Source organism: Pediculus humanus, genomic scaffold, assembly GCF_000006295.1.
Source record: "Pediculus humanus corporis 1103172108309 genomic scaffold, whole genome shotgun sequence".
In the NCBI taxonomy this organism is placed as follows: Eukaryota; Metazoa; Arthropoda; class Insecta; order Psocodea; family Pediculidae; genus Pediculus; species Pediculus humanus.
The window spans coordinates 141,184-155,074 of record NW_002987878.1 but is presented as its reverse complement, the minus strand read 5'-3'; the positions used below and the strand labels follow the sequence as shown (position 1 = coordinate 155,074).

Below are 13,891 nucleotides of genomic sequence, written 5' to 3'. Positions count from 1 at the left end.
TCTCTCTCTCTCTCTCTCATTCCTTCTCATCTAGTGTATTTTTCTTGTCTCTCTCTCTCTATTTGTTTCTCTCTTTATCCCTCTTGTCGTTTTCATTTTTTATCCTTTCCTACCTCTCGTTTTAATCTTTCTCTCTCTTTGTTTTTGTCTTTCAATCCCTTCTCTATCTCTTTATTTTTCATCTCGTTACTGTTTATTTGTTTCTCTCTCTCTCCCTCTCTCTCGCTTTTTTTAGGAAATCCCGTGTGAAATTTAATATTATTCACTCAAACGAACAACAAAGGGAAAATTTTTTTTTTTTTTGCTAATGAAACAAGGTTTTAACATTAAAGTGAAAAAAAATTCGTAAACGTCATTTTTAATTATTTATTTATAAAAGAACAAAAAAAAAAAAAAAAAATTACGGATGGTCGTGTAATTTTTGGATCGGGTTCCGCTACTTCCACGTCATTAATAAATTTTCAAAACGCGAATTTTCCTTTTCCCATTAAATATTTTTGGTTTTTTTTTCTTTTCCTTTTTATTTATCGAAAAAATGAAAACGATATAAATTATTAATAATTATCGATAAGTTAATCGACGTGGAAATAAAAATAAAAATTTATTTTTTTTTTTACTTCCACGATGTTTTTTTTTTTTTATTACAAAGTATCGAATTTGGATTTTCGATATCGAAAAAAATGGTCGATATCGAAAAGGTTCGCATTTTATTAATTTTATCAAACGTTTTTTTTTTCTAGAATTTAATGAATAAGAATTTTTTAAAAAAAAAGTTTTTTAATTAACTAATCTACTACTACTGCCACGATAATTTCAAATGAATTTTATTTAATCAACTTTAATTATTAATTAATCAAACATTTTTATTTGACGCGTGTAAATTAAAGTCGAAAAAAAAAAAAAAAAAGAAAAGAAAAAAAAATTGACGTTTGTAATTATAACGTGTCATAAGAATAATTATCATTTCAACGGTTTTTTAAAACATCATCAAAAGTTTTTTTTTTTTTTTTAAATTTTTAATGACTTTTCGTTTTTTGCTTTTAGGTTTATGCGAAGTAGAAAATGGCGAATCGAATATTATCGTAGATATAAATGAAAGTAGAGGAAATGGTAAGTTCCACGATTTTATTTTTACAAAATAACGTTTGAATGATGCTTCCACGACGGAAAACTAAACGTAAATTTTTTTTTTTTTTTTTCATTTAAATAATTTATTATTATTATTATTTAGAAATAACTCAGGTGACCACGCCGGAAGAATTGCCAATTATCGGTGATCCATTTTCCGAAGTGGCATTAGATCTTATTTTTTCTAGTCGTAAACCAATATTTATATTAAATGGAAAACGACTTCAACTTCTCGAACCGTTGGATCGAGATAAAGACAATTTATCTCACATTGTTTTTCAGGTAAGTAAAACAAAAAAAAATTTCAAAATTTTATTTATTTATTTATATGCGTGGTTTAATAGTTAACCGTGGGAGCAGAAACCGTGAAATCATAAATTAATCCGTATGTAGTTTTTTTTTTTTTTTCGTTTTACGGTTCATCCGTTTAATTTCGACCGTTTGAAAAAAAAAAAAAAAAAAAAAATTAAAATTGTGATTTATTTTATTTCTCAAATATTTTTTACACGTTTTTTGATTTAGCTAATTACACGTCAACTCAAACAATGTGAAATGGCGAGAGAAAAAAAAAATTTTTATTTATTTATTTTTTTTTATGAATGAATGATAGAGAGGAAGCACAGAAAAAAAAAAAAAACAAAACGATAATGAGATAATGGAATTTTTCAAAAACGTGTCATTAGACACGATTCAAAATTATTTATTTTAATTTTCGTCTGGTTTATTTATTACGTTAATTACAAGAAAATTTTAATTTTTTTAAATCGTTTTTTTTTTTTTAATTTGAATATGGGGGGGCGAAAAAAAAAAATTACGTCACGTTTACATATCGAAAAAATCGAGATTATTCGAGATAATTCGATAATCGAATTTTAAATCGTTTTTTTTTTTCGAATAAAATTAGTAAAAAATTGAAAATTTAAAAAAAAATTCTAAATGCTATTAAAGTTTTTTATAGAAAAAAAAAAAAAAAAAAGGTTTGGAATTTGAATTTGCGCGGGAAAATTTAAATTTTTCAAAACAAAATGGATGATGAATGATGGAAATTCTTTCATATTTTAAAATGATTCTCTCTCTCACTCTCGCTCTCTATCTCTTTCTTCTTTTTTTTTTCCTTCTCGCTTTTTTTTTATTGTTGTCCGTTTATAATTTATTTAACATTTTGATTGAGCGTTAAGTGTCTGTCGGTTCTTTTGCAAAAAAAAAAAACATTTTGACGCACGTCTAGTCGCACGTCGTCTGCTTGTCGTCGTTTGCGTCATTTTTAACAGGAGCGCAAATAGGATTTAACTTCTTCCGTCTCCGCCGTTCGAATCGGGGGAAAAAAGAAAAAAAAAAAAATTCCAAAAACGTTTCTTTGAAATAATTAAATAAAAAAAATAAAAAAAAAAGTGAAACGTTCGTTCATTTACGTTATTTTTATTTTGTTCCATAGAGTAATAATAATAATAATTTTATTGTTGTCAACGGTCGGGATTTTTGTCGCACTTTTGTTAAAAAAAATTTTATTTATTTATTTAATTTAACTTTGTTTGATTTTTTTTTTTTTTTATGTTTTCTTTAATTAAAAAAAAAAAAATTCTCATTTTCGATTTTTTTTCGATTTATAATCGAAATAACGGAAATAATTTATTGTTAATTCCATAGAGTAAATAATTTTTTAAACGAGCCGAGGGATGAAGAAATGTGATGATTATATCTCGTGATTATTATTCACTCATTTCTGAAACGTTTTTTTTTTTCCCCCTTTTTTAAAAATGGTTTCTTTTCTTTTTTTATTATTGTATTCTTTTGTTTGTTTGTTTGTTTGTTTGTTTGTTCGTTTGTTTGTTTCAGTTAAATTTAATTAAAGCGACGTTTTAATAATTAAAACGAAAAAAAAAAAAAAAATCGTGAGTTTTACAATCGTGAAAGTTTCTTTTTGTTTTTTTTTGTTTTTTTTTTTTGTGATATGAATGAAATTGAAATTCTTCACGTATGCGTTTTTTTTGTTTGTTTTGTTTGTTGTGTTTGTGCCGTTCTAATTTTTTTTTTTTAAATTTCGTACAATAATATTATTATTATTATTATTATTATTATTATTAGTCTGTATGAATGTTGTGTGTGAAACACGTACTTGTTAAAACCTGATTACTTTCGTTATTTGCGGTTGTTGTATGGGGAAAAGTTGTTACGTAACATTTTTTTTTTTTTTTTTTACGACGCCATTTTATTTTTTCCTCTCGAATGTTTTATTATTATTATTATTATTATTATTTTCTTCCCCCTAATTTTTTCCCTTATTTGAAGAATCTTGTCCGAATTTTATTATTATTATTATTAATAAATTTTCTCGACGACTCTAATGTGTCACCACCGTTGACGACATTTTGTTTTTCAAACGGAATCGTGAAAACGTGTCCGCCATATTTTTTTTTTTTCACGGATTATGTCGTGTGAACGGTTTTTCTGCTTCCACTTCTATAAAAAAAAATAACGACACGCTAAAACGGTTAATTTTAATTTTATCTTATTAAATCGTATTTAAGTAAAAGAAAAGAGGAAAAAAGAAAGAAAATCTCGCGAAATTTCGTTTCTCGCGAGATTATTATTATTATTACGGTTGTTGTTGTTGTTGTTTGTTGTTGTTGTTTTTGTAATTATTTATTTATTTATTTATTTTCAGTTGACGTGTTCGGTTAAAAATAAAAACAAGAAAAGAACGATTCCAGTCATAGTGAGAGTTTCCGACATAAACGACAATGCTCCGCATTTTATTAACACTCCATACGAAACGACAGTATCGGAGGTAAGTGATCATCCCCTCTCTCTCTTCATCACTCTCTATCTCTTTTCCTCTCTCTCTCTACCCCCTAAGCCAAAAATAAATTCTCCAGAGAGAGAGAGAGAGAGAGAAAACCGATTAAGAACAGGTAAACTTTTACGGTGAAAATAATTAATATTAATCCGGGTGAATTTTTTTTTTAAAAATGTTTTCCGATAAAGGTCAAAAGGTCAAAAAAAAAAAAAAAAAACGATGAGACGTTCACACACGTCACCGTTAATAATATTATAAAACTAATTGAAAATTTAATTTTATCGAGGATACGTACATATTATTATTATTTTTTTATTTTTATCGGGGTCATCGTGGATTTAGAAGAAGTTTTAATCATCGGGTCGTGTCATCAACCGTCACTTTTTTTTTTTTAAACCGTCACGATATTAATTTTTTGTTATTAAAAATTCAATTGTGTGTGCAATATTTTTCTCATTTCGACTGTTAAAAATGACAAAAAAAAAAAAAAAAAAAAAGATTTGAGAAGATGGCGACGATGACGATGACAACAAAAAAATTTTGATGGTTTTTTTCTTTCTTTCTTTCTTTCTTTCTTTCCTGGAAAAATGAATAATTTTATGACGACAAAAAAATGGACGAACGACGAATGGAATCGTGGAAAATTTCTAGAAAATTCTCGCGTCTGAGAATAATAAATATTCGGTATCGATCGGGAAACGGAAAATAAATTCCAAAAGACTGGAAAACGATGATAACGTGGATAATAAAATGAGAAGAAAAAAAGGTTCCGGAGGAAGGAAGGAGAGGAGGCAGGGAGGGGGCGAAGGAAAATAAAAAAAGATAAATTTCAAAATAATCAAATCGTTTCAAATGATACCCCCGCTCCCTCCCCCCGAAAAAAAGTTTAATTCCATGACGAAAAAAAGAAAAACGGCAGGAAAAACAAACAAACAAACAAAGAAAAATATTATTATTATTATTATTATTATAACGAATTTTTTTTGCCTAAAAATAAGAAATGACTTAGAAATTTCCGCGCGAGTTTTTTTTTTTTTTTTGTATTTCTGGAGAAATAACGAGTCTCTGGAGAAATTTTTTTTTCCCTTCATTTTCCCGGTTCTTGAACTGAATTGTTATATCTTGCCGGGAAGTCATTTCCCCCCCTCCCCGGGGGTCACCGACCCCCCGGGTGGTAAATGTTTCCTCCTGAAATTTTTCACATGTTTTTTCTTTTTTTCCCCCCGGCGTTCGAGAAAGGAGGGAAAAAAATGGAAAAGGAAAATCGGAAATGATTTTTTTCAAAAAAAAATTAATTTCGTCATCGTCATCACGATTACGTCATAAATTCGTTAAACTTTTCCCCCCGTCCCTCCTCTTCCTCCTTCTCCCAATCGAAAACGAGGTTAAAGGTAACGAACGATACAGAAAAAATTATTTCTCGGCTCGAATGTGATAGTAAATTCGTATTAATAATTATCGACGTATTTAATTCAATCGAGTCTATTGACACGATCGAATCGGATTTTATTATGGTATGCGTGCTCGTTACGTGTTTCTTAATTAATTTTTTTTTTATTGTAATTCCGATGCGTTTTAATTCCACGATCGTTGGGAGAGAGAAAGTTTAAAAATCGTAAAATTGAAATATTTTTAATTTCCGACGTGGAAATAGAACGCGGGATCGATCGTGTTTTATATTTCACGTTACAACGTCAAACAAAACAAACAAAGCAAAAAAACGGATTAAGATAGTATTTAGAAATAAAAAAAAAGAAAATTTAATTTTCCCGGAATTAAAGTTTTCCTTTATTTATTTAAACTCGATTTAACGAAAATTTTTTCCCAGTCGTGGAATAAGAAAACAAAAGGAAAAATTGTGATAAGTGATTAAAATCTTTTTCTCTCTCTCTCTCTCTCTCTTTGTTCCAGAATCTCGTTTCATTTTTCAATTTTGTTTTTTTAAAGAAAAAAAAAAAACCATTTTATCGATTTTCTTTTGACACGGTCGATCGAATAATCTAAAACTACGATTTTCTTATCATTATTATTATTATTAAAAAATAATTAATTAAAATTAAAAATCAAATTTTTTCATCGTTTGAAAATTGATTACTGGAAAATTCCAGTCGTCATTTTCTCCCCCTCGGTTCCCCTTCTCCACTCACCAGGTTCTTCTTCTCTTTCACTCGTATTTTTCTACTTCCCCGGCGGAAAAAACAATGAGAAAAACTGGAACCTGGAATTCATTTTAAATGAAAAAAAAAATTTCATAATAATCTCTTTAAATGAATGTGAGAGTTAATGTTTAACTAACGATGAAACAAGTCAATTAATAATAATAATTTTTTTGTATTTGTATATTTTTCAGCTCACTCCGGTCGGCACGACGATTTATCAAAATATTCTTGCGAAAGATTCGGATGCTGGAGTCAACGGTTTGGTCGAATATTCCATAGTTCCAGGAGATGGTAAAAATTTAATAACGACGAACGGAGTCGGTAGAAATAGGATAACCGTAGGTGACGGTTACGGGTATTTTTCAATAAATTTACCACATCAGGGTCAAGTGACCGTCAACAGGAGCCTGGATTATGAAAAAACGCAAAGATATTTGGTCACGATCGTCGCGTCGGTGAGTTTCGAACGTTGAAATCGTTGGAAAGACCGGAAATTGACCGAACGGTCAAATCATTTCCGGTTAAATCCGACGACGCGAGAGACGACGACGAGGTCGAACGCAATCCTTACCCCCTTCCTTCCTCTCCCTCCGATAATGTTAAACGTTTTTTTTTTTTAAACTAATTTAAAATTCTTCCTTATCACGCCCCTGATATTTCGTAATATTATTATTATTATTATTATTATTATTATTATTATTACTATTATCATTCACGAGAAAAAAAAAAATTTAAATTTAAAATTGGGTCAAACAAAATTAAAAAAAAATTTTCCACCGGGATTTTCCCACCTTTTCCCTCCATTTTTTTTTCTTTTCCACGTGAAGTCTCTTTTTCTCTCTCTCTCTCTCTCGTAAAAATAAATATTATTTTTCTTCTGCTTTTTTAAATTTTATATTACGTTTATTATTATTATTATTATTATTATTTAAATTTAAAATGGTTAATTAAATATGAAATTCAAGGGTCGGTCGCGAGGATTAAAATGATTTATTTTGTTTGTTTTTTTTTATGCGTCTTCTGCTTGAAATTCCCCTTAAGAGTGGATATTAAATTTTTTACATTTAAATAAATAAATTTTCAGGATCGTCCGAGAAATTCGTCGGAAAAATTTTCATCGACCACGACTCTCACAGTCAACGTGAAAGACGAAGACGATCAAGAACCTTCTTTCATATACAAAGGATGCATGCTGTTGGATGGAGCTTGCATAAATCCAGAATATAGCGCATCGGTAAGTAAGTGGTACTAGACACACGCTCTTTCTCCTTCCACGACAAACACGCACATTAAAAAACGGTTTTCCGTTCAAATGAACGTAACCGTCGCTCGACCGTTTCGTCATTTTTTTTTTTCGTTTAAAAACGGTTGCTATTGTAAATTTTTACGCTTGCGGTTTACCCGAAAAGAGGAGAAGGAAAAAGGAGAGGTCACGAGGTTACGGGAGGTGAGGAGAGAGAAAGAGAGAGATAGAGAGATAGAAAAATTTTTAACGGGAAACGAAAGTAAAATTTTTTAACGGTTTTTTTTTTTATCGTTTGTCGTCGCGTTTGTTTCTCTCTCTCTCTCACTTGTTTGTTTCCCACGTCACATTTTTTTTTGTTTGTTCGGTGATGACACCGAGTAATGTGTCACACGATACCGCCGCATGCGGTTTGAAATTTTAACGGTTTTTTTTTTTTTTTTTTTTTTTTTGCTATCCGCAAGGTGTCGAGCGGTGTTTTGGCAGGTGTTTTGCACATATCCCCGGAAAAAATTCAAGCCGTCGATATGGATTCGTTAAATGCCGCCATAGAATATGGTTTCTTAAGCGGAAATCCATTAAATTACGCCGAATATTTTCAAATCAATCCGACGACTGGAGTCGTCAGACAAATTCGTCCAGTCGATACAACCGTGACGAAAAATTTCGACATAATCATTAAGGTATAAAAATGAATGATGATGATGATGATGATGATAATAATGATTGAATGGTATTTATTTATTTATTTTTTTCCCCCCTTCATTTTGAAAGGCTGAAGAAGTTACCGAAGCGAGAAAATTCACGACAGCAAAATTATCGATAACGGTTAAACCCGTTGATGTTAATCCACCCGTGATTACGACAACGTCAGACGAGGGATCGGTTTTGGAAAATGCACCCATCGGTACTAAAGTACTTGATAAAGATGGATTCCCAATCAGATTATCCGTTTCCGATCCGGATTTGGTAATTTTTTTATTTTTATACATCGTCAAACCTTTGTATATATATATATAAAAATTAGTTTATCTGATTCCACGTTTTTTTTTTTTTTTTTTAAATAGAGTCCCGAGGATCCGCAACCGGTTTACGCTTACGAACTCACCACCGAATTTTTTCAAATTGACAAAGAAGGATATTTAATAGTTAGTCAGGAGAATTTAGACAGAGATCCACCCAGCCCCGGAAAATTTAGATTTCAAGTCGTCGCGAGAGAAAAATCTGATAGCGGAAATGCTGCGAGCGCTCCGATAACGCTCACGGTATCTCTAAAAGATGTCAACGATAATGCTCCGACATTGCAAATGATTCCTCCCATAACCGTTGAAGCCGGTGAAGGAAAGAGAGAAGTTGTCAGGGTACGTCACGTCGATCGATTTTTTTTTTTTTTTGTGAGTTGGTATGCGTTGCGTGATGATGTGTAAAATTTACAGGTCGAAGCAACGGATAACGATTACGGAGAAAACGCTGTCATAACCTACAGCATTTATCACGTGTCGAATAACGGTAGAGGAAAATTTAAAATAGATCCACGTACTGGTCTCGTGACGACGTCGGGAAAATTAATCGCCGGTGAACAATACAGCATTACGGTACAGGTAGGTAAGATGGATGAGGGAGAAGGAGATGACAAAAGAATGAACGAAGATGTCTAATCTGTACTTCGATTACCTTTAGGCTACAGATACGGGAGGAAAATTAAGTCAAACGATTGTCGAAGTCACGGTCATACCAGGGCCAAACACAAGAAGTCCTGTATTTTCCCAACCCGTGTACGATCTTCAAGTGAGCGAAGGTGCATCTATAAATTCAACTGTTGCCACGATCATAGCCGTCGATCCAGAAAAAGATCCCGTGACGTATTCCATTCTCACAGGTAACGATTTGAGACAATTTGCCATAGGTTACAAATCGGGAGTGATAAGCGTTATAAGAAAATTGGATCGGGAAGATCTCACGAGATATCAACTGGTGAGTCAAATGTCATCATCGTACCTAATCACGTGTGGAACACGAGTCGGATGAAACGTGTACGATTTCGTTACAGCTCATAAAAGCAGAAGACACGGGAGGACTTTCGAGCACAGCCACGGTCAACATAAAAGTCACGGATATAAACGATAAAAATCCCGAATTTGTCGATTTGCCATACGAATTTAAAGTCAACGAAGGTGAAATCAATCAAACGGTCGGTACCGTACACGCCGTCGATTTAGACGAAGGGATAAACGCTTTGGTATCATATTCTTTACCCTCCGATATACCCTTCGTCATCAACGAAACGACTGGAGTGATAAAAACGTCGGCTGCTTTGGACTACGAAACTCTAAAGGTTTGATATTCATCCCGAATCTTCCCATTTTCTTTTCTGGAATTCCCATGATAAATTTAAGAATTGTTAAAATTACAGGAGCATAAGTTTGTCGTCACCGCAATGGACGGTGCACCCGATCCTCGATTGTCGACGGCAACGGTAACCGTTAAAGTCATGGACGTCGAAGATGAAGTACCCGTTTTTAACATATTAGAATATAAATCCGTAGTTCCCGAAAACGTACCTGGATACATGATCATCAAAGTGAAGGTTTTGGAATAAAAAAAAAAAAATTTACACATATTTTACGTTACGACGTAATCATCATTAATATCCGCGTTTGTTGTTTGTTTTAAAGGCGGACGACATGGATACGATAAAGAAAATAACTTACGTCATCAAACAAGGTCCGACTGATTTATTCATGGTTGATTCCGTCACCGGAGAACTCAAATGCACGAGAGGTTTAGATTACGAAAGAGAAAGTAATTATACGATAATAATAGGAACAAACGAAAATCAATCTGATAAACCTGGTGCCACGACAAAAGTCTACATTCAAGTTGAGGTAATTAATGAGGTCACGTGTGTGTGTGACGTATGTCACGAAGATTTTCGTTAACATTCATTAAACGTTTTCAGGATCGAAACGACATACCTCCCGTATTCACATCCGTTCCAAAACCGATAACTTTAGAAGATGAAATCGCCATAGGTACGTCCGTACTCACGTTAACGGCAACGGATTCTGATGGCACGTCACCGAACAACGTTGTCAGATACGAATTGATAGGACGAAGAAAAGCCAACAAATATTTTCAAATAGATCCGGATAAGGGAGTTTTACAAATAAAAGATGATTTGAGAAAAGAAACCGACACCGAGTATCAGGTATGATTTGTTTCTTCCTCGAAAAAAAAAAAAAAATGGCGAAATATTTTAATTAAAATAACTATAAAAGTTTACGTAATATATATATATATAAAAGTCGTAAATTACATTTAAATTCGTAATTAAAAATGTTTACGGCTCCCGCCCCGCCCCCCCCCCCCCCCAACAAAGTTGTTCTTTTTAATTACCTCCTTTTTTTTTCTTTTTGTAACGGTCATTTCGATGAAAGTTTCCGCCATTATAACGTAAGTGCTGCGCTCTATTAGTAATTATTTCGTACTAAAAGCGAACGTTACAACATTCTATTGTCGTGATATTTGTTTACCTTTTCTCTTTTTTTTTTTTTTTTTTTAAGATCGATGTGAAAGCGTACGATTTAGGAGAACCGTCACTGTCGTCCGTGACGACGGTACCCGTTTACGTGAGACACACGGCGACGGTACCACCGGAAATAGGATTGGGTTTCGCCGATGATTTTTACACCATAGAAGTATCGGAAAATGCAACATCGAGGCAGCTCATTAAGACGTTAGTCGTCATAAACGGAAGAGCGCATAACGGTGCGGTACCCCTTAAATGCGATATAATAAGCGGAAATAACGAGGGTGAGTGATGACGAAATATCCTTCCCCTCCCCCTCTCCCTCTTCGGCGCCATCGAAAATTTTTTCTTTTTCTATTTTGGTTTTCCAGGTCTTTTTTACACGAACATAACATCGGAAAGAAATTGCGAAGTCAGATTAAAATTGGCAAAATTGGATCACGAAACAACGGAAGAATATCAACTCAACATAAAACTCGATACTCTCTCGGGATTGGTCAATCCGCAAAAATCGTTGACGACTTTAAAAATCCACGTGACCGACGTGAACGATAACAAACCGGAATTTGTTTTCCCGCCATTAAAATATAAAAATCCACCGAATTCGAACGTTTATTACGCGGCCATACCCAAAGACTCTCAATTCGGAACGAACGTTTTAACCGTCAAAGTGAGTAGTTTCCGTATTTACCCGCGTGAGTGCGCTCGCATAAGTGAATCGTCGATGACGTAATTTAAAAAATTTTGTGTCATAGAGTAATAGTTAAAATTTTTCATTCCGTTTCAGGCCACCGACAGCGATAGCGGTCGTTATTCGTACGTTTCTTACGAAATATTACCCAACGGTAAAAGTTCGGATTATTTTGCCATTGACAACGTGACGGGAGTCGTGAGAACGAAAAAATTATTCGATTCTATCGGTAAAGATTCTTTGCCGTTCATATTTAAAGTGTTGGCAAGAGATAATTACATGTTTCCATCGAATAGTAACACGAACGAAGCTAAAGTAGTCGTGAGTAGCAACAGCATCAGCAGCAGTACTGTTGTTATGACGTCATATATAAACATTAATAATGTTTTGTTTTTTTTCCGTTAGGTTAATCTCATAGACAACGAAAACAGATTGATATTGGTGTTGGAAGATGCGAAAAGAGATTTGGTACAAGAATCTAAAACGGACATTGAGGGGATATTACAAGAACATTCGGGATTGATCGTGGGAATAGAAAAATTCACGCCAAAGCATTATTTAACGGAAAATAAAACTCTCGAATCCGATAACACGGGTACCGATATATGGTTTTACGCTATTGATCCGGAAACGGAAACAATTTTGGATATAAATCAAACGAAAATTCAAAGGTAAAATTTTTTTTTTCGGGGGGAGGGAGGGGGGTAAGAAATTTCGTTATATTCATTTAATCCATTGTTTGTTTGTTTTATTATTAATCAGGTCGATATTAGATAAGGGAGTCATGTCGAACATAACATTTGACGTTTCCGGTAACATTCAAGTCACCGCTTCTATGATTCACGCACCTCTCGCGGAAACGAAACCTAGAACGGCCATCGCCGGCGCGACTTGGGATATTTTCCCATACACGATAATAATAATTGCTTGTCTCATATTGGTTTTGGGATTAGTCGGAATCGTTTATATTTGTATATCGTGGTCGAGGTAATACGATCTCTCGATCGATCGATCGATTAATCGAATTTTCAAAAGGGTTACGTAACGAATCGATATCGATTTATTTACAGGTACAAAGCATTCAAGGAAAGAATGCAAAGGAGTTACGTAGTGCCGAGATACGATCCTGTTTTCGTAGGGGAACCGAATAATTTAAAAGAATACGAGACACAAGTGTTGCAAATGAGCGTACCTTTGGACGACAACGAAAGTTACAACGATTTACAATTGGATTTCAGTGCGAAAAATCACGCTTTCAGCATGGAAAACGTTAATTACATCACGAAGGAAAACAATCGAAGCGGCGGCGGTGGTCAAAGTCCGACGTTGAGTTACGACGCGAATACGACAGCGAGAACATCAACGCTTTCTGGCGGCGGACATCACAACAACAATTTGCTCAATAATCACAACGATTTTCAAAATTCAACGAATTCGTTTTTCGGAAGGTAAAAAAAAAAACAAAATGGCGGCGCCCGTAAGTTTTTATTTTTTATTTATTTTAACTAAATATTAATATTTGTTTTGTTTTCCGAATCGATATAATTCAGATCGTCAGACGATTCGATAACGAATAATTTAAATACGAGTCCGACAAATGAAAACGTCATGTTCAGGGAGAAAAAAGACTTTAATTCTCACAATATAAATTATAACAACAACGATAGATCACCCGTTGAAACAACGACGGAACTTTGATTTCAAATTTCTTTTTTCCACACAACAAGACTGTTTGAATTAAAAGTTTAAATAATATGGGGGAAGAAGATGAAGAAGAAATGTGGGAAACGTTTGTTTCGTGACGTTATTTAGTCATTAGTCGTCGTAACGTCATCATCGGGAATTATAAAAAATTTTTGTATTGTAAAAAAAACAAACAATAGTTATAATAATAATAATAATAATAATAAAAACCTAAAAATAAAAATAAATAAGAAAGAATTAAGTTTTTTGAGTGATTAATCATACAAAAATCTTTCATCGTTAATATATATAAGTTTTGTGTGCCACATAAATGTTGTACATACGTATATATATAAATTTATATGAATAAAATATATTATTTAGGTTTTTATTTGGTTTCCGTTTAAAAATTGTTTCAAAAAATAAAAATTATTTTATTTAATTAATAAATATTATTATTATTATCGCCGTGTTTTGTTTTGTTTTTTTTTTTAAACGTTTATAAATGATAAGTGATGTGAATAAAAAAGATAAACAAAAGAAAAGGAGGTAAAATGTCGTGATTTTAGAAGGCGGTGATTTGATTATCCTTCCACGACAGTTTCAAATGTAAATTATTAGTAACGTTCGACAACAAGATGGCGTAACATTGAATTTAAAG

General features: G+C 32.8%; 1 protein-coding gene across 1 annotated transcript; it reads left to right on the top strand.

Annotated features, from left to right (window-relative positions):
- Nucleotides 1–1,019: 1,019 nt before the first annotated feature.
- On the top strand, nucleotides 1,020–12,999 carry Phum_PHUM580250 (protocadherin-15 precursor, putative; the record flags this gene model as incomplete). The annotated part of the gene is made up of 20 exons (XM_002432259.1): nucleotides 1,020–1,110; nucleotides 1,232–1,410; nucleotides 3,794–3,916; nucleotides 6,276–6,539; nucleotides 7,169–7,318; nucleotides 7,792–8,010; nucleotides 8,102–8,296; nucleotides 8,395–8,688; nucleotides 8,764–8,928; nucleotides 9,008–9,301; nucleotides 9,378–9,662; nucleotides 9,741–9,914; nucleotides 10,003–10,212; nucleotides 10,287–10,535; nucleotides 10,891–11,140; nucleotides 11,228–11,526; nucleotides 11,644–11,868; nucleotides 11,953–12,218; nucleotides 12,310–12,534; nucleotides 12,618–12,999. 20 exons carry the CDS (start codon nucleotides 1,020–1,022, stop codon nucleotides 12,997–12,999), a joined length of 4,539 nt encoding a protein of 1,512 aa, XP_002432304.1.
- Between the last annotated feature and the right edge of the window lie 892 nt (nucleotides 13,000–13,891).